This window comes from Gavia stellata, chromosome 1 (genome assembly GCF_030936135.1).
Source record: "Gavia stellata isolate bGavSte3 chromosome 1, bGavSte3.hap2, whole genome shotgun sequence".
NCBI lineage: Eukaryota > Metazoa > Chordata > Aves > Gaviiformes > Gaviidae > Gavia > Gavia stellata.
In genome coordinates this window covers 91,574,991-91,599,814 of record NC_082594.1, presented here as the reverse complement: position 1 = coordinate 91,599,814, position 24,824 = coordinate 91,574,991, and the positions used below count along the sequence as shown (strand labels likewise).

The window sequence follows — 24,824 nt, the reverse complement described above, 5'->3', positions numbered from 1 at the left end:
ACGTACAAAGGCTGCATTGAGTGTGTGGGCAGGCAGGAATGCTGGTACCAGGCAGCTCTCTAAAGAATGTTCTTTTGGCAGAAACAGCCGTGCTAAAAATGAGGGGGGAAAATGAATTTGAAATGTAGAGCTGGCCTGCAGTTACGAAGTGATAAGAAAAGTTGGCTGTTCAACTTGAGCTGCCAGTTGCATATTCTAGGTCCTTGCTATTCTCAGGCCCTCCTACAGCCATGGCCCTGGCCAGTGTTTTGATATAGCACAAAGTGGCTGTTTATTGCTATTGACCGCTGAGGCCTGTGCTCCGAAATGCGTTCTGTCAACAGAATGTAAGTGAACTTGGCATTTTAAAGCTCGGCTGCTGCAGACGCGTAGATTTCTTGGAATTGCCATGCAGCAGGACCGGTGTTGCAGTCCCCAGCTCAAACTGAAAATGTTGCACAGGAAGACATATCATGTGAAGGTCAGATTTACCTGAGATCCTGAGGGTTTTGTGGTGGGGTTTTTCTTTCCTCATCAGCATAGTAAATATATATCTTGTCCTTGCTTTTCTGCCTGTCGAAGGCTAGACTTCTAACTTTCTAAATTTTGTTCCGTATGCTCTGTATGGAAAAAAAGGCTTTATTCAATGCAAACGGCCTTCACGTGAAAGGGAAATACGGCTGTGTATACAGTACATGATATTGCCATAAAAGGAGTAATCAAAATCTGTGCTAACTCTGTGCGTTACACTGAGGAGTTTTTACTCTTTTGAGAAATGATAGTTTCTATGATTTTGTAGGAAATCACACGTATTGTTTTCTGTTGCTTCTGTAGGAACTACAGGCGGAAATTGATGCTCATACTGACATCTTCCACAGCCTGGATGAAAACGGGCAGAAAATCCTGAGATCCCTGGAAGGCTCTGAGGATGCAGCCCTATTGCAGAGACGTCTGGATAACATGAACCTCAGATGGAGTGAGCTTAGGAAGAAATCTCTAAACATTAGGTAGGATCTGAACGTAAGCAAAAGCCTACAGTTGGTGTGTAAGGTGGACTGCTGTGTTTTGCCAGTAAAAGGGTTTAATTTTGTTTCTGATAGCACTGTTTCTGTCCATTTTGAAATGATTTGTGCTATTTTGAAAGTTGGCTTAACTTTGTAAGAATGATTAGGGTTTTTGGTGTGAAAATGATAGTAGGGGATTAGGATTTGAGGCATATGATGAGGTTTTGTAATTACAGAAGGAGAGATTAGCATGTTTAAACAGAAACTGTACGCCCTCTAAATGTAGGTTTTTTTCTAGAGCTGGGTATGACTTATCAATAAGTCATGAAAGAAAGTGATTAAACAACCTATATTTATGATAAGCTTTATTTCTAAGGCTGCTATTTCCAGTGCAAAACTAAGAATAGCCTTGCAAATGAAAAGACACATTATTTAAGATTTTAGCTGTTGTCTGGAGAGTGGACAGAATTACCAAATAAAATCCAGGGGTAAAAGGAAATCCATAGGCAGTGTCATGAGAGGAAAAACGTCTCATTGTAAGGAAAACTATAATAAATGGTAGTATTACAAACGATGAAGTGGAGGTACAGGCTTCAATGGACTGAAGATTGCTTTTCAAAAGAAATTGTCCAGGAAGCTTCTCTTCAGAAATACAACTTTCACAATAGGCAGCCCAGCTCTTTTGCATTCAGTCTCAGGCATTTTTCATTTGCTTGCTTGCTGTGTGTTGGTGGTAGTTCAGAGGGCAGCAAAAGGCAGAAGTATTTTTCTAAGTAGTATATGAAATATTAGCTTTTTTCAGCTCAGGCCCTGAGGGAGGTCAGTATGTGTAAAGACAAAACCCATCTTCATAACATCAATCATTAAAAATAAATGAAGGATGTGAGGTTGAAAAGGTATTAGTAGCTAAAGAAAAAGAGACAGATTCCTCCTTTTTTTTCCAAGGAGCAAAAGAAGACCCATATAGCCCTTCAACATTTCTCTGAGATTTTTTTTCTTTTTTACCCATGAACTTGCCCAAATGCAGTGGTTTGAGATAAGAAAACAGTCAGTTGGCTAAATATCAGTAATTAAATATATGGGACTTTGTCTTTCAGTTTTTGCAGTTCAATGTATTGTCACCATTAATCACGTCAGAAATAGTAACCCTAGTTATATCACAGTGACTTCTTGCATTAAACATTGAAAGCAACAGACCTCCTCTCTAAAATACTTGCTTTCAATAAAAGGCTCAAGGTGTTCAACAACTTTTTGGTTAGGATAAGAAACAATTCTTAACTTCTAAGACATTCATTTGAAATGTTGCTGGCCTCCAGACTGAATGAACAGGCTATTCTCAGTCTGTCTGCTTAGAGCTATATTTCTTTCCATCACACACTATGGAATGGATTTCATTATAACTAGCAATGCTTATGCAAAATAGATATAAGAGCAGAAACATGAAACGTTCCCCAGGCAGCAGTCCCACAAGTGTCCTTATTTAGTGTAAGTTTTAGACTCCTGAAACAGAAGACCCGTGCTGTCACTTGACTTAGGTGGGCATTCTTTTCTAAATCCATTAGATAAAATATGTGGTAGATACCAAGAGAAGCCAAGTTCATTTCCATTATTACCTTTCTTTCATTCTGATAAGTCAGTGCAGTTTATCCTAATAAGCACTTTCTTTCTTATAAAGACAGTTATAAATATATGAGTGTGTCCATATAATGTACACTAGGATGCACATACATAAACATACAATCCTGAAGCTCAAAGAAGGGCAGAACAAGATGGATTCAGGGAAACCATTCACCAAACTGGGGAAGGTCAGAGCACAGCATCAGTAACAAAACTGCTTTGGGTCACTCTTTTTGCACTTCCCTGTAAAGCCAGACCTGGGGAAGCAGGGAAGAAGTGAGGACCCTAGTGTTTGCCTCCAGCTGCTGCCTTGTCTAGAGGAGATGGAAGCTTGCATTTGCTGAGATAAACATGGGAGGCAGGAGTCAATCTGACTCAGAAACTTGGCTCCTTGACTGTGTCCCCTCCAAAAGCCCTGTGGTCCTTGCTCTGGCTGTTGCCTCCTGCAACTCCCCATACAACATCCCCACTTCTCTCCCCCCTCACTGCTTTCAAAAGCATCCTGGGGCTTCCCCAGCCCTCTGTGCCTGCAGGGCTGGCCTCGCCCAGCAGTGCCTGCTATGAGGCAGTTTTGCCCCAGCCCACAGCTGCCCTGTGAGAGAAGAGATCAAAAGGCAGCATGGTCTATGTGTGTCCCTCCCACATAGCCTTTAAGTTTGAAAGGGAGACATCAGCTCACATACCACAGCAGCTGAGCTTTCTGTCAGCCTATGGCTAATCTGTCCCTTTCCTTTCTCTTTCCTTGCCACTCTAATTACCTGGTATAAGAGGCTAGAAAGTAGACAGGATCCATAGAGCACTTCAAAGAAATACAACTGTCCTTACCTTCAGCAATTCCTAATTTCCGTATCCAAACTAAGTAATAAGGTCTGCAACACACTGAATCTGTATTTATCACATTTCTTTATAGACCATTCTATATGAGGTATAGGAGTAGAATTTTCGCTGTCAGAAAATATATGATTTTATGTGCAATCACTGAAAAATATGATAAATGTTATATAAACAAAGCTGGAAGTTAAACAGAAAAAATATGAAATAAAAGAAAATCTCTCTTTATTTTCCAGTACATTTTATCACTTTACTGTTATGTAATACTGCTTTTGGTTTGAATTACTAAGAGGAATTCTTATGTTACCTGGAAGTGAATTAGGAATCTCCTCCCAATCAACAATGAAAAAGTAGCATATTCATAAGTCTAGAAGGACAAAACTTTAGTGTGCTTTATCTACGGTATAAACAAAATTGGAGATTTGATCAGTCATATATTTTCTCTCTACAGAAAACAGTTGCTGAAAGTTAGTAGCTCAATATTTGATCCCAGTGTTAGAAAAACACATTTACACATACACAGAGAAAATATTTAGATGATGTCCTTATGGTGAAAACTTTGTTTGCACAAAGTAGTATTCTGTCTTTTAATTTTTCCAGTGAGTCAATTAGTTTCATTCACACCTCTGTTCAAATGGCACAGACATTTGGGTAGCGTAAGGGGATTCTATTGGCTTTAACAGTTTCCTCATGACTTTTCTGGGAAAGGATGGCATTGGTTCTCTTATCTTAAAGGTGAGCAACCACATGAATCTTTTGTGAGTTTGAATGGTTTGTGTAGTGTTTTAGAGAAATGCTTGCTCTTCTCTGAGTTGAATACTACTCTCTACATTTTAGTTAATTAATCTTTTGGTAATCCTAAGTGATGACTAAGTTACTCTCATGCTAGTCCTGCATACTATTTGTGCACATTTAGGGAGACTGACAATTCAACACAGCTATTACTCACTGCTGAAGAGGAAAACTAAAAAAAAACAAACAAGAGATGGGAAAAGAACGGACATTTCAGGCCACAACTGTGGAACCAAATTTAAATCAGTGTTGCCAGAATCTAATTCAAAGCTACTGAAGCTATTTAAAAATCATTAAGTTAATGAAACACTAGGATCTTTCTCCGTAAATAAGATTGTACAATTTGGGTTTTATTTTCACTGTGCCTGAACATATCTTATATTTAACACATGCTTTCAGATCTCATTTGGAAGCCAGTACAGACCAGTGGAAGCGTTTACATCTCTCTCTTCAGGAACTTTTGGCATGGCTGCAGTTGAAGGAGGATGAATTAAAACAGCAAGCACCCATTGGTGGAGATCTTCCCACTGTGCAGAAACAGAATGATATTCATAAGGTATGATTTTTTTTTAAAATGATCTTTTGGTCATTGCTTTTTGTTTTGCAGGTTAGTGGTGCACGAAACAGTCCTTGCTGGAAAAAGTAAGATGCCCTTTAAAACACATTTTAGAGAGAATGAAAACTGAACTTCTTGCATGAGAGTACTAGCTACAATTTTCATACACAGCTTAAAAAATCAGGCTTTTGGAGAAGGGAGTGCTTACTACCAGCTGCTTGGCTTTTTTGAAAAGCGACACATTTTCATAAACCTATCACAGACAGCTAGTTTTCATGGCCAGAACAAATACTAACTTCATATTATTTGAGGATTAAATAAGTAGGTCTGAAAATTTTTCTAGATCAGGCATTTAAACTTCATGTGTAATTTTTTGAAACCCTATTTTGCTATTGGTTTTTGGGAACATTTGTGAAAAGAGTAGCTGATATCAGCTCTAACGCACACCTGTGTACATCATGAAGCTATTGTGATATCTGACTGTAACTGTCTATGGCTCATACTAATTTCATCAGGGAATTCTTATGGAAAGGCAATAGCAGAGCATCATATGGGGACTGTTCTACACTAAACTTTGTGGTAAAAAGGAACCTAAATCCAACAGTTGTATGGGAAATTGATTTTGGATTTTTTTAAACCCACCAAATGAACAACCCCCAAAATAACACAATACTGCTGACTAATTCTTCATACAAAGATTCACACAGGTTTTTTTGTGGTAAATGTATGCTTTAAGTATGTTTCCTGTGTTGAATCAAGTTCACACCTGTCTGATGCTAACCTAGTATCTCCTTTCAGGTAAACAGCTTTTAATTTACTATGCCATTGCAACCTATTCAGGTCTGAATGTGAAATCACTGTTCTAGTACCTCAGTGGTGCTTTTTTAGTGGTGCCATAAAGAAACCCATTAGGAAATCAGTGTCCTGCTAAAATAAAGCTGAAGAATTGCTGAATGAAGCAGTAGATAGGGAGAAACTGTTGTTCTGAGAAGGAATAGGGAACCATGTGAAAGGTAGCTGGGATAGCATACCCAACTTCAGCAAATCCTATTCTATCTCTTATGAACTCCATAAAATCCTGTCTAACCCTATGAAAAGACTTCTGTTCTTTTGTGTTAGTTTCTGATGAAAACCTTAATCTGGGAGGCACCAGTTAATACAGATGTTCATAACAGAAACCAGACCTCAGCCCACTAGGACAGATCCTGATTCAGTAGGAAGTTGGGAATACAGTGTCAGGGTTTGTTTTTTCTTTTTTTTACAGAGAAGAGTATAAGATCAAGGGCAAGAAACCTTACTGATATAAAGAAATTGTCCTTCATGTTTAAATGGTAAATGTATGTAGTGATTGGAATGAACCATATAAGTATTTATACTATGACATTTCTTCACTATATACTATGACATTTCTTGGAATTTACTTGAATGTAGTATTCTAGCTTTCCTCTCCTTCATCCACATGTATCTTTAGTTAAAATAATGGCATTAGGGGACGTTTTCTCCCTCCAGTTTGGTGACCAAGTATACTGCAGTGTGACATCTAAAAAATTATTTTGAACAAATGTATTTTCTATTGAATAATTTAAATTGTCAGACAACCTGATACCATGAGAAGAGAATACTCCAAACCCAGTGATCATCCTCTCAAAGCATTGTGCTGCATATATGTAACTTTCAGTTTGTGAAACTTGTCATTGTTTCTGAAATTCCTAAATCTCTGATTTTATTGCTTAATGGATAAATGTGAAACGGTACTATAAAATGAAATTAGATCTGGAATACCTGTGTTTTCTCCATTCATCAGGTAGCTGTATTATAAATTTTGTTCTAATAGACTGTCCTACCTCATGCTGAAGGACACATTTGAGAACAAATAGTGAGAAGATCAAGTTTGGAAAGAGAACATGACATATCCTGCTGCTTTAAGTTATTGGGAACCCTGACTTTGTGAAAAGTCTGGAAATATCGTACACAACCAGGCTTGGCTTTTGGCACAGGCAAATGCATTTGTCTACAGTAGCAGACTGATGGGTGGTAGTGGTAATATGGTTTCTCAAGGGCCTATCTTTACCTAATGGCTGAGAAAGCCAGAGAAAGATGAACAAAAACCATTTTGCTGTCAGTGCACAATGCTTTTCTAAGATAGTATAATGCTTTGCTGCAAGGGGCAGCTTGGTCACATTTCCTAGGTCTTCCTTCTGGAGAGGTGATATGTAGGATGTGTCTTTCTCACAAAATTTTACTTGGGACTTCAAGCATTATCACAGAAACAATGAGGCCAAAACATCCATGATATTATGGAGCACCACCATCCTTTTTTACATTTTCCTCTGTGAAAGTTAAGATACATGAAATGCCTGAGGTCTGTTCTAGCCAGCTGTCTGTAGCTAGTTCCATAGCCAGCTACTTCCATAAAGTAGTTTTAAAGCCCATCCAAAACATCAGGATGGAAGAAACAATATATGTGTTCCTTTAACTCAGCATGACATTATCTCAAACCCGTTATCCAAAGATGACTCTTGAACCAAAGCAAGACTTAGAGGATTTGTGTAAAATTGTTACAACAAAACTTCTGTCATCTGAATAATATTTGAGCATTTGAAAATATTACCTTTCCTCCTAGATTGAAGAAATTGAAATTGCTTCTTATAAAATTTTAGTATTGTATATTGCTCTCTAAGCTATTCAAAAGTTTCCCAGAATTCATCATAAAGGTGGCAAGACTTCAGTGATGGATTAAGTGATCTCTCTGTCACCCACCAATCAACTGAAGTGTTTAAACTTTTAGGGATGAGAAGTGTTGCATAAAAGTAGGGTACCATGAATAGGTGCAAAATGACTTTACAAAATAGATCTCCTTCTCACTTCTCTCCTCACTTCTCCTTTTTGATTATCTTATCTGCCACATGCAGATACATACAGACACAAATCTTTGGTTATCATGTCTAGTATCAAAGCTAGGACATTTTAGTTCCTTTTAGAAATATGGCTTCTTTCCTTTACCCATTCTGTAGCACTTCTGTTTTTAATGTGAGGCCTTTCTAGCTGTAGGTATTCTAATATCCTTTGGAATGAAGAACAAAACATAATCCTTGAAATTTTGTTACCCTGTCTGCTTTTCAAAGATCTCTTAAAGAGAAGGAGGGAAAAACAATCCGTGCAGAACTGTCAACTTCAGGTTGTCTTTGACAAAATCTGTATGTTTGCAGCTTTGAGTTTTTCTATTGTATTTTTTTCCCTAGACACTATGGACTTTCTGTTACTCTAGAAGTTTCTTTTAGAGAAGCAGACATACAAAGGCTGTATCTGAATGAACAGCTTAGCTCATTTCTGAACATAAGAAAAATGCTTTTAAAAAGGCTTGCACCACAAGTGTAGAACTATCTAGCTTAAGACTGGACCACAGTACTGGAAAGCTGTTTTTTTCAAGAGTTTTAGGCCCCTGCTTAAGAGCAGAACTTAGCTCTCGGAGTGTTGGATGAGAAAGTAAAGAGTAGTTGAATTTTGGTCTGGAGAGAAAGAATCTGCTGATTGTTCATTTTGTTCTCCTGAATGTTAGTTCTGGAAATCAGTCTTCAATAAACAAGCTAAGTCTCTACCTGATCTGACCAATCTTTTAAATGACCCAAACTTCCAGCTTTGGTCTTCCTATATTAGTACAATGTCTTTCCTTCTGTGAAGAATTGTTTTTGCCAAGTAAAGCCAGAAGTGAACCCAGGTAAGTTCTTCATTGGAGAAGAGAAAAAGCCTCAGCAGGGGAACATTATTTATAAGCAGTTTAACTGATTACTTTTGAGAAATGACATGATGAGTGCAAACATGATGTTATGCCTCAATCCTTTTCCTAAAGCAGTGGTACAAGCTGATTTTATTTTTTTTCCCTTAAGGATGTAATTTAAAGAAAAGCAAACATATTTAACCTCTCTATTGTTTAGAAGACCATCTGGAATACCTCAGACACTCATAGCAAAGATTAACAGAAGTTGGTTCTTCTCATTAGAATGCTCCTAATTGCCAAGATTGGCTTTAAAAATGTTAAGAGTAGGATTCAGATGAAAATTTCAAATGCTTTAATCTATGCCAGAGGAGAGCTTGAACTCAACTGAGATAAGAGATATCCATGCAGTCAAAATCATTGTTGCATTGTACATGTGAGGTGCTTTTTAGACAAGGCAACTTGGAATTTATTCCAAATACACCCACATAATCGCTGTTTGTTTGAACTAATATATATAGTGGGTCATTTTGTCAATTTTTGGCATCTGAAGATATTGTGTCCATGCCAAAGTCTTAGAATGTGTGTTGGGGGGGGGGGGGGGGTGTTAGTCAATGATAAAAAATACTGCTGTTTGTCAAAACTTTATTTAATTATGTTACAGTTTTCTTTGCTATACTAGGTGTCATAATGTTTTATTGAAACCGTATTAATAACTGTGTACATGTTACTGTTAATCTCAGTTAAGTAACTTAAGCATCATGCTGTAGCCTGCTTTTTCTTTCATTCTTTTAAGAGTTGCCACATCTTCTGTGTAGTGTTTGTATTAACAGCATAAATAGCATTTATGAATATAGAAGTTAATTATTAACAATTCCCTGGAAACCCTTTCACATGAAATCTATAGCAACAGTGCCTAAGAAGGAGTACAATTCCTCCTTCAACACACTAACCTTTACTGGTGGCACAGTTGATATCTACTTTTTAAAACTGAGGTCAAATCCTGATTTTAAAAAATATTCTGGTTGGGAAACATCTTGAATTAATTTAATTGTTCTCTTTCTTTTTAAAATTCAATAAAAGCAAAAATATCTGCTTTTCTAATACAGAAATTAATGTTAGTTTTACTAATGCAAGTCTCTTCTCATCATAGTTTCATCTTTCAATTTAAACAATCTCTATTTCTCCATCTAAAATGATTTAAGGACACCCGTGAGGAGGTAGTGGAGGTCTGAGATAAGCTGATCAATATATGCATTATTAAAATGCTGGACAGAATGCCATTACTGCTGTTGTGTTGATGACAAAAAGAGATGCTTAAATAAAGTAGTTTACTTGGGTTTTTGTCAGGTCATACGTTATGTACATTCGATTTCCTCTACAGTCACCACAAAGTGCGAAAGAAGTTAAGGAATACAATGAAATTAGCCTAAAATCATTAGCTGTAAATTAGACATTCATTTAGGCTAATTCTGCTTTCAGTGATGGTCTGCTTATTATAAAGAAGTATTTGTCAGGGCTCTAGATAGATTTTTTTTTTTTCTCAAAAGAAGAGAAAATTTCATTTATTGCTACTTACAATTTTTATTGGTAGTGTGTACATATTTCACAACAGAACTTTAATCAGAAAAGCTGGCTTAATCTTCATACAGTAAGAACATTTTTTGGAATGGGATAGTATGAAATGAGCATTCATTATTTTTCATGCTGTTCTGTGCTACTGCTTCAATCTCATTTTTTTTTAATTCTCTCCTTTTTAAATTTCTTATACTGAAACATGTTTTAACTCACTCAGTAGAAGTCTGCAGATCAAAACTGGGGAAGGCAACGATCTTAACACCATACTGTGTGCTATTCTAAAAGTCAGGATTTACAAACTATAATCGCATCTATCAGCTCCAACATCCAGAATGGAAAAGTTGGAAAAGAAACCATTTAACACATTGGCTCACTGTTTTCCTTCAATAAAAGAGAAAGAGATTCTTTTTGTTTGTGACTAAATGCAAAATACACAAAGTCAGAAAGTTCCCATTAGCATTTCTCTATTGTTTTGAGAAGACAGATACAATGATTCCTGTTCACACACTTAATGAGATGCAGTATGCATACCTGATTATGTTATCCTTGTTCTGTTGCACAAGAAATATTGGAGAAATGTGGCTTTAACCCTCTTTCTGGACATATAATGCCACTAGGTGTATTTGGTACGTATGGTTTTATGCAAAAGCAGTACAAGCTGAAAGAAGGTATTTTACGTCCTTCTCATTGTTTGCACATGTACACAGCTAGGGTTGACCTGACTACAGCAGCAGCACTCCACACAGCAGTACTACTCATTGCCGAATACATAGCTATAAGGCATTTCCAGCTTTTAAATATCCTGTAAGTTGGTGTAGTTCTGTGTTCCCCTGAAATATCTGTGACTCCTTCCTGCTCTTGGTGTGTGTGGGCAGAACAGACCTTTGTGCATGTGCCTGCTGTTTTGGATGTTGGTTTTGGGCATAGACATTTCTGAGAAATAATTTGTCTTTGGAGACATTTATAAAGCATATTATATCTTTAAGCTGTTATACAACTGTAATGTTTAAAAAACAATATGACTGTTGATGTCACTTGTAACACTATCAGATGAGAGCAAAGCACACAGTCCGTGGGGGAAAGTTTTAAGTTATGCTATGTGCTTGCTTGCTTGAGCTGCAGACATGCCACGCTCTAGTGGGACAGGATGATGTAACGTGAGGTGAGCACAAAGGCTAATTAAAGGAATAGGTTTTCCTCATTTGGAGGCATGAAGAAAGCTTATTACATTTCCTCTTTCCATTATCTTAATGCAAGAGTCAAGTATGAATTACAAAAATTTCTAAACCTAAAAATGTCTAAGTTAAAGAGTTTTAACCCTGGAATAAACCCACTCAGTTATTATGCAGAGCAATGTCCAATGGCAGTTTACTTGTTAATATACAGTACTCTATTTTTGAAAATCAGTGGTGGTTCTTAAGGGTCAACATGATTGTTTAAAACATTTATCACAGATATTAATCAAACAATAGATTCCCTTATGATAGCATATATATTCTGTGAAAGGATCCCAGTCCCATTGATGTCCGTGACACAAAATTATCATCTTTTTACCTTGTTGTTTCCTTCAAGAAAACACACTTTGCTAAAGGGTTTTCCTGATTCACAATTACCTTATGGTCAGTTCTTGACCACTTAATAAAAAGTTTATTTAAATATTTATAGTAGAATAATGTAGTCATTTCCTTAAGTTTACTTTCCTGAAATGTATTAAGAATGTGAGTGCTCATATTATAAACTGCAGATGTGATTCTCATTATTAGTTCTGTTAGGTATTTCCTGTACGTATCATTTCATATCAAATATAATTCAAAGTGTAATGAACTTTTAAATATTGAATTTATAATCTTTCATTAGTTTGCATAGAAACCCAAATTTTGTTTAATAATTAATTTAACTGAATTGGTGAATTTATTATGTAAGAAGCCTATATAATGCCTGTGTTGTAAAAATAATTTTCTAATCCCTGGAGTAAAATAACTGTTTTCCACTCATGGCACATGGCTCTCCTTTTTGCAGTACTGTGTTTTGTGTTACACTGCACTATAATTATCTGCATGTTTTACTTCTATGCTACTCGAAAACAGTATGCATTCAATATTGTTTCATAAATAGAGAAGAAAATGTTGAAATAAAACAGTGGTAAGGACCATTTAGGTAAATTCAACACAACATGCAAAAGACCCAACGCAACGTGCAACCCGCAGGCCAGGTTTCATCTGCATTTTTGTGCGGTGAACATTTGGATTCAGAATCTTAAATTCTCTTTAACAAAAAAAAAAACCAACTGAGATATGTATACTTTCAGTAGCTTACCAAAACGTCAAACACCAACCTTGAGAATCTTACTCATAGTCATTTTAAAAGCAGGGAATAGAACAGCAATAGTAAAAGCAGCTGTTGCTGGAGGAAGAAAAATGCAAATAGGAAAGAGGAAGAAAAGGCAAGAAAGGAGACAGGTGCCAAAAAGCATGACAGGAAAGGAAGAGATGAAAGGGAGAAATACAGTTGATCTGAAAAGGAGCACAATGTACCACTGAGCACTGTTAAACGTGAAGATATGGAAATTGATAATATATTCTGATTAAAGCAACTAGGAATTAACCCTTTCATAAGGACTACTTTCTGCCCTTTAATTTTTACTCATGCATGCCTAAATCTAGGCTAGATTGTATTTTTGAATTTTCAGCTTGGCCTTGAGTCTACATTTCAGAAATCTCAGTTCATGTAATTTTGGAAGAGATGCATCTACACCACTACTAGAAGAAAGTGTTATGATTTAATATATTGGAATTTTCTTTGTTACTAATTGTTATGGGTTAATATGTCAATATCCATAGGTCCTTTTTTTTTCTCTCCTTATAACAGTTGCCAGCAGTAGTAGCAAAGTGGTATCTGTGAGACATATTGGATTTTCCTTCGCATTGTGGTAAATCTTGCTTTCAAGAACCATAAACTGTGCTGCTGTAGTCCAGTACAGAGCCAGCCAAAGCCTTGCCCCTTGCAGCTTGGTTTTGGAGTTGGGTCTAATGTTAATCAACAAAAGGGATCGCTTTCACAGTGAAAATTTGATCAGCAACCTTGGGTACTTTGCAGCATGCTGGCAGTACATTTGCTCCTTTGAATATAATGCGATTTTAGGTTAAGCAGAAGCTGATTCCCTCTTTTACATTTTTTTTTTTTTTTTGTAGCTACTTGTAATACACACATGGAAGCTGTTGGAAATTTTGTTCTTAAATTGACGAAAACAAGGGCTAGCACTCAGAATTTCGTTATATATCCACTTACAATGATTTTGTTTCATCTCTCAGACTTTCAAGAGGGAGCTGAAAACAAAAGAACCTGTTATCAGGAGTGCGCTTGAGACTGTGCGAATCTTCTTAGCAGAGCAGCCTGTGGAGGGACTGGAGAAGCTCTACCCAGAACCAAGAGGTAACTGAAGAAAGAGCAGGGTAATAACACATTGCTGGAAAGATCAGTGTTCATCAGCGATGATTAAATAAATTCTGCCAGCCGCTGTGAAAGCATTCCTTTTACACTCCAAGCTGAATGTCAGTATTCAGAAACTGAGCTAAAAATATAGATGAAAGAAACCCTTAGCGATCCTTCTGAACACTGTGGCACTAAATAGACATGCATATTTATAAGCAGATTTTGAAACGGGCTTTAAACCTTCAGGACCTATCTATAACTATAGGCCAAATTGAGATCTGAAAGCTGCAATTTAACCTAAAATTCAACTTGTAGTCTCAGTACTACAGAAGCTTCCAAATCCACTCAACTGCAGCAAAAGATTCACAATGATTGATATTTATGTACGTGCAGAACTATTTTGCTGAATCAGGACACCGTTGATAGACTTTTAGCTACACCTTGCATGTTTAAAAACTCCTTTATGTACTTAAATACATATTTTGGTGATCTGTATGGTGGCAAGGTTTAAATTTGTTAAGAGATTTTCAAATGAGAATACATTAATAAACTAAATTTCACAGGTGTCTTTGGTTATGAAAGTTTCTTACTGAGCTTTGAACTTACCCAGATGGCAATTCTTTTTCTTCTAAGACAGAATATGTCTTAAAAGCCTCTTGACTTTCACATTTAGAGCTGTCACCTGAGGAAAGGGCCCACAATGTCACTAAACTTCTCCAAAGGCAAGCAGATGAGGTCAGAACTGAGTGGGATAAGCTGAATCTACAGTCTGTTGATTGGCAAAAGAAGATAGATGATGCTCTTGAAAGACTGCAGGGCCTTCAGGAGGCAATGGATGAACTGGACCTGAAACTACGCCAGGCTGAAGTGTTCAAGGGATCCTGGCAGCCAGTGGGGGATCTGCTAATTGACTCTCTGCAGGATCACTTAGAAAAAGTCAAGGTATGTGTCAGTATATCAGTATTTCTGAGTATAAGATATTTCGCTTGTATATTGTATGAGTCCCCAGATCAGGAATTACCTTTTAAAATGAGAAAGTGATAGCTTTGTATGATAGTGATTTATATTTTTTTTAAAAAGTATATATAAAGAGTTTCATAATTTCTGCAATTAAAATGGAACCAAATCAACATTGAGAATGCATATTGCTAACATGGGTAAAAAGCACTAAAGGAATGTGTAAGTATCCTCAGCACACTCACTGTTAACTTGGGAGATGCAGAGCTAACAGTAAAGAAAGCAAAATAGAATAGATAGCAGAATATGTGATAAAAGTGTAGAAAATTAACTCTGTTCTTTATTATACTTTTGTAAGTATGATAAGTACATAATTGTGTCTATACTTGTAGAGTAGAATTTAAATAACTTAAAGTATATGGTTTTGTTGTTGTTTTGTCATGATGGTGGTATTTGCTCTCTGTCTTATTTGACAACTAGGACGTATAACATAAGATAGTTAAAAAAAAAAACTGGAAAAACTGTCATTATTTTCTATAACTTAGAAAATAAGTTATCTGCTTTTAAGTGTTGTTTCATAAAATCATTGCATATTGAGGAACTCATGAGGACTTGCCCTCTTTCAGCATGACTGCCATGGCCAGACTTCATAAACACTATGTGATTCCTTCAGCTAGAGCACAGCAGAGGCAGCTGCCATTTTGAAAAGAACAATGTGCCTCTGTTCCATTCACATAAATGGGAATCATCAGTCATTTTGAAAGAGACCTGAGCTGACTGTTATTTTCTCTAGTAGAACATTAGGATCTAAGGAAGAAGAAATAGAATGACTAATGGCAAGAAAAAATGCCTTTAAATATCAAATGTAGTTTATTTAAAAAAAAAAAAGTCCATGAGTTTTAATCACACAGAAAGTTTAATGAGTGTCCTGTACAAATATTATAGAAGACAAATGAAGTACTTGGAGGCTGATGAACAGTTAGCTGCAAAATTTGTTTATCTTCATTTAAATTCATAAATGAACAGAAGAGATCTATTTATAAATTCTCAGAAAGTGCCTTCTATTATAGCCATGGATTTTTTTGTGATTTTGAAGAAGATATTCTGAATAGAAACACTGAATCCCTGATATTGCTGGAAAACAAAGCAAGCCGCTTAATTCTAAAGCTGTGACCATAACTGTTAAATCCATAATTGTAGTGCTAAATCCTGTTACGGTGTAAAAAAAAAAAAAAAAAAAGTCTGTCCTAGAGGACATAATGAAATTCTAATAACAGCCATGACAAAATAGAAATCTTAACACTTATGAAAATCCAGAGGTACTATCAGTCAGTAAATGTCTGTTTATTCCTCCTGAAGTCTTAATATTAGGGCCAGACAGAAACCAAGACTTCTGTTTCAGGATTTAAAATTAGATGCTACCACCTACACCCTAATTTTTCTCATTTGTACTGTATTTACTTAACATATTTATGAATAAAGGCTATCATAAGACCATACAGTAAGATTATCAGCTAAATGGTAAATGAAAAAAAATACAGAATATATTCATATCATTATAAACTATAACTTTTCATTTCGTATACGGCAATTATAGTCTGCACACACAGCAATATTGTGCTTTCAGCACCTTCTAGGTGATCATAATTAGTGTAGGTAATGTAAGAACACAGTAGGCCAAAAGCTGAATAATATTAACTGTGTGAGTAGTGCAATAATTGTCCCAAAATCTGCTGTCTAGAATGTATGTATTACTCTAACAAAATGTAATTCCAACATAGATACTGAAGACAAATGCATGTACTAATATAAGTACAATAAGGCAATATAAGCATGTTTGTGAAATTAATAGCTACCAAGAAGGCTGCAATTGTGTCTGCAACTTAAAGGCCTATATAAAACTGTATGGTGTTAGATTTTGTAGGTTTTACCTCAGTTATTCATTTTTATGACATTCATATTTTTTCTTAGAGTGAAATCTATTTTAGCAGAGTTGTAAACCAAGACCAATAATTTATGTAACCCTAAAACAGAGCATGTAAATCTTTAAAGAGTTTTCAAGTTTGCATTTGCTACATGTGAACTTGCTAGACTATAGAAACTTTGATCTTGATCCTTTATATCCTTAGCATATCTGCCTAAAGTGTACAAATATTTAAAATATACTCACAACCCTAGACTTAATTGCTGGGTTTAACTTTTCAAAATCTAAAAAAGAGGGTTTAATGTAAATATATTGTCTGTGACAGGAGCAATAAGACATGATTTAAGCCCATTTTTATGTGGAACATATTTGTTGGACAGTAAGTTCATTTCCAATTTACTCCCTGTCTTGATAAGTTTAGATGTAACCATCATTACTATCTCAGTAATAATGATCAAATTTAGTCAGTTTTTCTTCGCCCCCACTTATGTTGTTTAAATGAAACCTAGGCAATTGGGAAGCTATTTTTTTGTGTTTCGTTTCCAAAGCTATCAAAAATGGAAGAGAAAGATTATATTATGGTTACTTTTGTACAAGAAATTAAAGCAAATCTGGGCCTTTCTACAAAATGTAATGCATATTTATTTTCCTCATAAGACTGTAACAACTACACAAAATAAACTTTCAATAACAGTATTATATTCATAGTTACTCGTAAACAAAGTTGTTGCTTTGAGAGGAAATTAGTTACTAAAAGAATTGCTAGTCTAATGCCTGGAAGTCTTAATAAGATTAAGAAAGCTAATATGGGAACTTTTATGAAATTGGGTATGTAGTATTGACTCAAAGCATTAGCCAGGTGAGCAGCAGTGTCTAGTTTGCATGTGCTACACAAATGAAGAACATCACTCCTAGTCTAAAGTGGACGCCAAATAATGGGAAGACTGATGGGGCAAGAGATGTTTCTGGTAGAGGGACAAGTGTAGCGAGGGGCAAGAAAGCTCCAACCTGCTCAGCATTGAAATGATTCCTCCTACATCCTAGTTACCTCTTCCAGTCTACAGGCCCAGTCCTTAGTTCCAAAACTGCAGTGATCCCCCAAAGTGCTGTACGCATGTGAGAATGGAAAATGAGTTAAAAGCTGTTGTGTAATTCCTAATGTTCAATTTTAAAACTTACCTTATAATATTAAAGATTGGGAGAACCGCTCAGACATTTGACTCAGCTCTGCAGATTTTAGATGCCTTTGATGTCTGTTATTTGGCTTGTATAAGTTTAACACATGCCTGGTTACTACTGTTTTCTTCTTGCTCCTTTTAGTAATTGAGTCACTTAAAGGCTAAATACTTTTCCTTTGCAAATGTTTCAATTAAAAGATAAATTTGTTGAAAAAGACACAAGTTATATAGCCTTCAGTTAAAAGTTATTAGTAAACAATAAGGTTTTTTCGTTATAAATTATATTATCAGCCAAACATTCTCAAATTGATGTATTATACATCTCTCATCCTTGCTCTGGTTTTTATGATGTGTATCACAATGACTGATGATATTGTAGTACGAGGGAGAGTACCTATTACTCTCTATACGTCTAAGCACCCCAAGCACCTTCTGAGCAGATCTTCGAAATATTGGTTACATGTGATTGCATTTTTCGCAAATCCTTCTTTTAATCAGGATCACAGTAGCCTTCCCAAACCTAAGCTGATGAATAACTTCCTAGGAAATGAGTTTACCCAGTGCCATTTGTCACTGTTCTCTTTAGTTATAGTTGCTGGAGCTCTTAAGGTCATGGTGTGATGTTGAACTCACACAAAATAACTGATCCTTGATCAGTATTAATGGATTATTAATACAGATCCTTGATCTGTATTAATGTACCAATTGGTATTCATCTCTGATCCTGAGGACAAGTGATAAATAGCTTCACACACCTACCCCAAAGAATGTAACCTAGACTACAGATGATCTATAATCAAAATATTCTTCAGACTTCTCTGCTGTCCCCTGTTATTGTCCTTTTTTTCTTCTCTCATATGAGTGATCTTATATGCAGGCTGAAATATAACTTACTTTCTTAATAACACACATTATTTTTCTCTCTCTTCCAAGCATACCTTTGTGTCCATTAAAATCCAAACCATCACTTAACTGTCTTAAATTTGGTTCAAACCCAAACAAATCTATTACATGTCCCCTAATATCCATTGGCTGATCATTTTGATTGTAGCTCAGATCATATTTTAGACATGACCTGGGATTTCTACTTCTCTCTGCAGCAAATTCAACAGATGCTTTCTTCTTGCAATCACTAACAAAATTTTCTTCTTTTCATCAGAAAGCCTGGAACACTTAGGGTCGCATGAGAGCACCACTCAGCTTTTATATTAAGCTTTTCCTGGTATGCAATTGATATGCAGTCACACCTGCCTCATCCATTCAGTATCTTATTCAAAGACCCATCCCAGGAATTGGCAGCAAAACCACCTTGCCTCTCTTTCTTTCCAAAAGACTGTTTTTTTCCCATACCAGCCAAAACCTTGATAACGGTTATGCTGCTAGTGTGCAACAACCATTACATGTCATGCTGATACCTTCTCACTGTTTTGTTGTCTGTCTGTAGACATCTGCTGAGAAATACTAATAAGAATTAGTACCCTTAGGAAGGTTTAGATTTTGATACTTTTGCACTCTGAAAAATTCTTTTTTAAACTAGAAGCCACTATTTTGGGATGTTGTGCACAGAATTTTGTGACTGAGAAGGCAATTTTAATGGTGTGGTTCATCTGTTACTAAAGGTAGTTCAGCTACTCCAACATAATTACAAGAGCACAATGCAAAGCACTTTCTTATGCCAGTGATATTCTACCATATCGCTAGTGGCATATAACTGCTTTAGTTTTCTGTCATACACAACACTGTAAGTGAAAGCAGAGCCTCTAGACTCTATGGGGGATATAACTCCTTTCTGATATTTTTTTTAACCACTGTAAAATAAAAAAAAAATAATCAAGAACAGGCAGTAGTGTCTGTGGTTTCTCTAGCTCACGATAGAACTGTGTATCTCAAAAAAACCTGCCAAATAAAAGCTGAATTGTGTAGTCCTATTTTCAATTAACTCCATTCTGTTATAGAATTATTTGTTCTCCTTCATTGTCACATAAAGAGGGCACCTTGACTTAATATGATGATTGTTAACAGTAAAAAGCAGAACAGAATTTAGTGATGTAAGTCTTGTATTTTCCTGTGAGCAGTTTTCACGAAAGTCTTAATCTTGCTTCTTAAGAACTGCTTGTTGTTCAACAGTTATGAATAAAGCAGTTACATGGGAAGACTATGAACTTTGAATATAGATTATGGATTTTAGTGTATTTAATGTAATAAGTGTATTCACAAAGGCTATAAGTATCCTTTTAAATCCTTTTGTCACAGCCTATTTACAATTTTAAAACAATTTCTACTAATTATTTTCTACAAAATTGTGAAACAAAAGTCAATGAGAAATTCACAAGTACTACCTAAGCAACCCGTTCTGAGACGTCAGGCCTGAATTACATGCTGTTTATTTCAGACTTTCTTCAGCATAATTGACAGTTGTAGCTAATTGTATGTCACTGACAAATGTTCACTGGAAAGTGTCAACCTGAAACTTCCTTCCAAATTTGTAAACTGAACAGAGTTTGCAATTATGCGTAGATCAGAAATAAACCGATCTGCTCATTGTCTACTCCAAAATTACCTTCTGTGTGCACTTAATCCTTTTGTCCCTAGTCATGTCTTCCCTAAATGAGACAAAACATAAGACAACCCCTTAAGATAATTAGCTAAATTTCAGTTGTGTTCATATGTGGCCATAGAAAGAAAAGAAATAGATTTGGCAAGGTTAAAATACAAACACTCTAATACTAAATCAGCAACCTCAATTACCAGACAATGAATGAGCATGGGCAGTTCATTTAAAGAAAAAAAAAAAAAAAAGAAAAGCCTTATATATTCTTCTGTACTTCATTTTGGTAATGTTCAGCTACTGCTGTGCTGAAAAGAGGTATTTCAGAAAAATGGACTCTTATAGTGCTGTTATTGAGGGAACTGTGCTGAGAGCTGCCTACAATGGAGATCCTGAGAGCAAAGTGAGTTGAATTTCTAATTTGTGTTCTCATTCATAGAAAAAAAATTCTTCCCAAATTATTTGAAATGCTTAGTTAATTGATAATTTTCTATCCTTTCTGAAAAAAGAATTATTTTTGTAAGGAATTAGTAGGGGACACATACAGGAGAATTAATGAATGACCTAAAACCAAGACGATAGTCCACATTCATCACTTCCTAGCAATGGAGATGTACACTGAACATGAAGAGATCAGTTTTAAATAGATCCACAGAAACTATACAATAAAGAATTAACTGGAAGATGTATTGAATAACCAGAATTTCCAACCAGCTAGATATCAATAACAGTACTAGATCCATGTTAAAGCAAATTGTGGTCAGATTGTAATGTGATGCCTATGCTCCTGTTAATTTTTAACATAAAATTAGGCTACACATTAAGTTAAGCTAGCAGAGCTCATGCAGTCCAGTCTGTGAAGTAAAATGTTATTACACATACAGCAACTTTTGAGATCTTTTTAATGCCCCTTCTTTACTGATAGAGTCTATGTTCATTAAAAAAAAAAAAAAAAAAAAAAAAAAAAGCAAGAAAAGACATTATTTATTTTTCATATGGAGGTCTGAATTTATAATGACAGCAAATTACTGCCATTTGGAAGTAAATTAACTTGCCTGGTATTCTGAACAAGCTTACTTTTGTTCCACTTTTGTAATTTTTTCACATCACCTAGATAACTTCCTGCATTATTGCAAGCCCAACCCCTTTTTTGCTTCAAATTTCTAACATGTGTAATCACTTTTTGTTTTTCATGTGCAACACTGATTGGTTTCTCTGCTGTTACAGAAATTTGAGGAGAAAATTTCTATTTACTGAGTTTGCAGCAGGCAAGCCTACAGAAGAAGGTGGCCCTAAAGTATTGTTTCAGCACTTTCTGTCCTCGTAGACTACGATGTATTTTGACAATTTACAAGCATTACTCCCCACTATAGCTATACTTCCTATTATTCTCTAGATTTAAAAATGCCAAGAACACTAAAGCATTCCATATACAGAATTTTAGAGTATGAATTAAGATTTGATTAAGTATTTTTAAATTGTTTGTACAATTAAAAGATGACAGCATCCATTGGTTGACAGCTGAATAGGAAACTATTTGTCTGCAGTGTAGGAGATGGAAGTATTAATGTTTTCTTCAGACTACAACTGAAGTAATTACTGTTACAAATGCTTCTCAAGTTTACAATCTCATACATATGTCATTCTGTGATAGAATCATGCAATAATTATTTATGATGTCTCCTTAGACTACTTTGAAAAGCATATACATTTTTTCAGTTTAATTTGAAGCCAGTTGTCACCACCTATAGTGAACCTAAATTAAATTGTCCTATTTCTTTTAGTAAGTCTCTTAATAAGTTCTGTGCTGGACTCTGTGATTTTAAAAAAAAAAATCCATACAGAGTATCCATTTCCTCCTAATGCATTTACCAGCTTTCCAAAACCCAAAAAATCTTCCCTGAGAAAATTAGAGATGATCTCTATAAACAGTTTTTGTGTGTGTGAATTATTTGTTGACTAGAGATAGTTCTAAGTAAGATACTGTGAAAGGAAGAGATGGTCTAATGGCATTCTGGAGGATTTTAAGGTTTTACATATAATTATATTCAATAAAAATAGAATTTACAAAATGGCAAAAACTCTTCAGTGACTGTTTTACTGCTAATATAAACTAAAACATCAGTAGACTATATCAGAACATAATAAAATTTATTTTAAAATAAATCAAAATCTTATTTAAATTCACTGGAACACTGACATCTGTAGATGTCCTTATATATAGAATACTTTTGTGAATTTAAAACTTTGGAGTTTGCTATGATGAAAGCAATAGTTGAAGTTTGTTGAATTTGTTAACAGGTCAACTTTCAGGATGTTGTAAAACAACAAAGATACTTCAGCTAACTATATTACCTAATTGGTTGTACAGCCTGGTATATTGTTTTTACCTTGTTTTTAAATGTAGTTTTATACAACAGAGAATTTTGTAAGGTTGTTTGGTTGTCACTGTTGGAGGCAAGTTTAATTTTCTAAGGTTTGTTTTAAATATGAAATTGAGTTAAAAACCATGGAGTGTTTCATCACGTAGTTGTACCAGCTGAAGTTAGTTCTGCTATGCTTCTTAGCTTGTAGGAGATGAAAGTTACTCAGTTGTGTCTTGTGGTCTCTTAATCTCATTTCAACAGCCTATGAATCAATTTATTTTCTCACATGAAAAGAAATATATTCACAAGTGGTTATTTAATATGTAATAGTAAGGTATATGCAACAGTTACAAATTTAATCTAAAAGTCTCATCTGCCTTATGTTGTTGCTATGTAATCAATCAGTCACATAAGACTGGAGAGTTTGTTATGGCAATAACTATGGGAGTAGCCCATATCTAAGCCCATTTTAAATACCTGAAGCAAACCATCATTCCTTCTGCTGACTCCTTTTGCAATAAGCTATACATTTCTGATCTTGTATTTAGATGCTACCACTTTAATTATAGTGAATATTTTATGGAGACTAGATTACATAGGTTTTTTGTCTATACTAAGCTACCTATTTTAAGGGAGAGTACAAAATCTTTTTTACATAGGAATAATAAGAAAATGATGAGCAGGCAGAGAAGCGAAATCTTAAAGCAGTCTTTTAAAATTAAGACTGTCCTTGACCATGCTACTTGTTGGGAAACAGTAGCATAATTGCGATAGAGAAACATTTATGTTGCTCTGCTAACAAAGAACAAACACAAATGAGTGTTCTTTAATTAACTTTTTTGTGAATCACAACAACTAGTGTGAGAAACAGCCTCTTGTAGAACATTTTGCAAAAGAACTTGCACCTGGGAAAGAGCTGCACCAGATTTCACCCAATTTGCACCAGATTTGTGTTAACTGCATTAACACAATTATTAATAGAACAGATTAAGTACTTTCTCTTTGATTAAGGACCTTTGGGCTAAATAATACTGTTAACTTTTCCCTGACAGTAAGTGCAGAAAAATTCCTGAACTCTAAAGAAGGAAAAAAGGTGACCAGTAAAAAGTGGAAATCTTTTCTACCTCCAACCCTGTTTGGTAGAACACACTATTATTAGATCAATGGATTTCATTTAAAGCCAAATTTTTCCTTGTATGAACTTGCCCTGCTGATTTCAGTGGGAGCTCAACATGCACATCTGCAGGCAGAATTTGACTTTTTAAGTATTGGTAATCTCTGATCTTGGTTTCTGATCACCTGCTGAGAGAGCTGACTAATACATGTATAAAGACTTGTCTGTCATTTTATGCCTCTGAAGTTCAGAATTGAGGTCAGACCAGAACACTTTTAAGAGATTGCTCTTTATCAGTTTATCAGAAATAAGAATGGGACTTGAGCTTTTAGAAGGAGAATTAAACATTAATGTTCAAGTACCTAAATGGCATGGTTATTGCAGGGACTCTAGCATTTAACATGGCTTTTTGTTTTGTTTTAAGTTTGCCATATAAACACAGCATATACAGATATTAGTCTGATGATCAAGTATTAACATTCCTGGACATGACATTAAATCAAAGATGCTCTTGAACTGTTGCAATTCTGTTCAAAAGTCTTCTTTCTCTAATAAGCTGGAAATGTAAATATTTATCCAAGGGGAAAAAAAAATATAATGCGAGTAATACTTTTCTTTTTACCATGGAACCACCTTATTCAGGCTTTCCTAAGTGAGTGTGGCTCAGGGAGGTGGGTGGCTAAATGGAGAAAAAGTATATCTAAGTAGCATTTATAACAGAAATCTGGTCTGCTATGTGTAGTCTGCTATTGAAACATTTCTACGTAAAGCAAAAGGACATACCAGAAGTGAGTATATAACCAGAGACATATATGTTCAGTGAGACACGAGAGGAGGGAAAAGGGAGAAGGAGTGCTAGAAATGAATTTTAATATTGTCTGCTTTCTGTGAGGAGGCAATTTTTTCCATGAAGAGAGGTCTGCCAGTATTACGTTTTTAATGAAATCTTTTCTTAAAACATTGACTCTCCTATTCCTGAGAATGTATTTTGGTGTTGTAACTATCAAGTGTGCAGATTTTGTACTGATAATGTTACTACGATGTGGGCAAATCAATGAGCAAAATAAAATCAATTTATCAAGCTCATGTGGTGGTACACAGTAATTATTTAGGGACTGCTTGAAGTAGGGAGTGCAATGAATGTTAGATTGCCTGGGATGTTTATCAGTGACCCATTGTGCTATACTTTTCTCATTTTAATCTTTATATATTTAAAGCCTAATAGAGTTTTAT

The 24,824-nt window shown here is 35.3% G+C and overlaps 1 protein-coding gene across 2 annotated transcripts in view; it reads left to right on the top strand.

Moving 5' to 3' along the window:
- The window catches only part of DMD (dystrophin), a 907,831-nt gene that overhangs the window by 704,888 nt on the left and 178,119 nt on the right, over positions 1-24,824 (top strand). For both annotated transcript variants that reach the window (XM_059827200.1, XM_059827195.1), the window contains 4 exons: positions 814-986; positions 4,623-4,779; positions 13,384-13,504; positions 14,178-14,446. In XM_059827200.1, the coding sequence (XP_059683183.1) occupies positions 814-986; positions 4,623-4,779; positions 13,384-13,504; positions 14,178-14,446 (720 nt within the window). The remainder of the gene's footprint in view (positions 1-813; positions 987-4,622; positions 4,780-13,383; positions 13,505-14,177; positions 14,447-24,824) is intronic.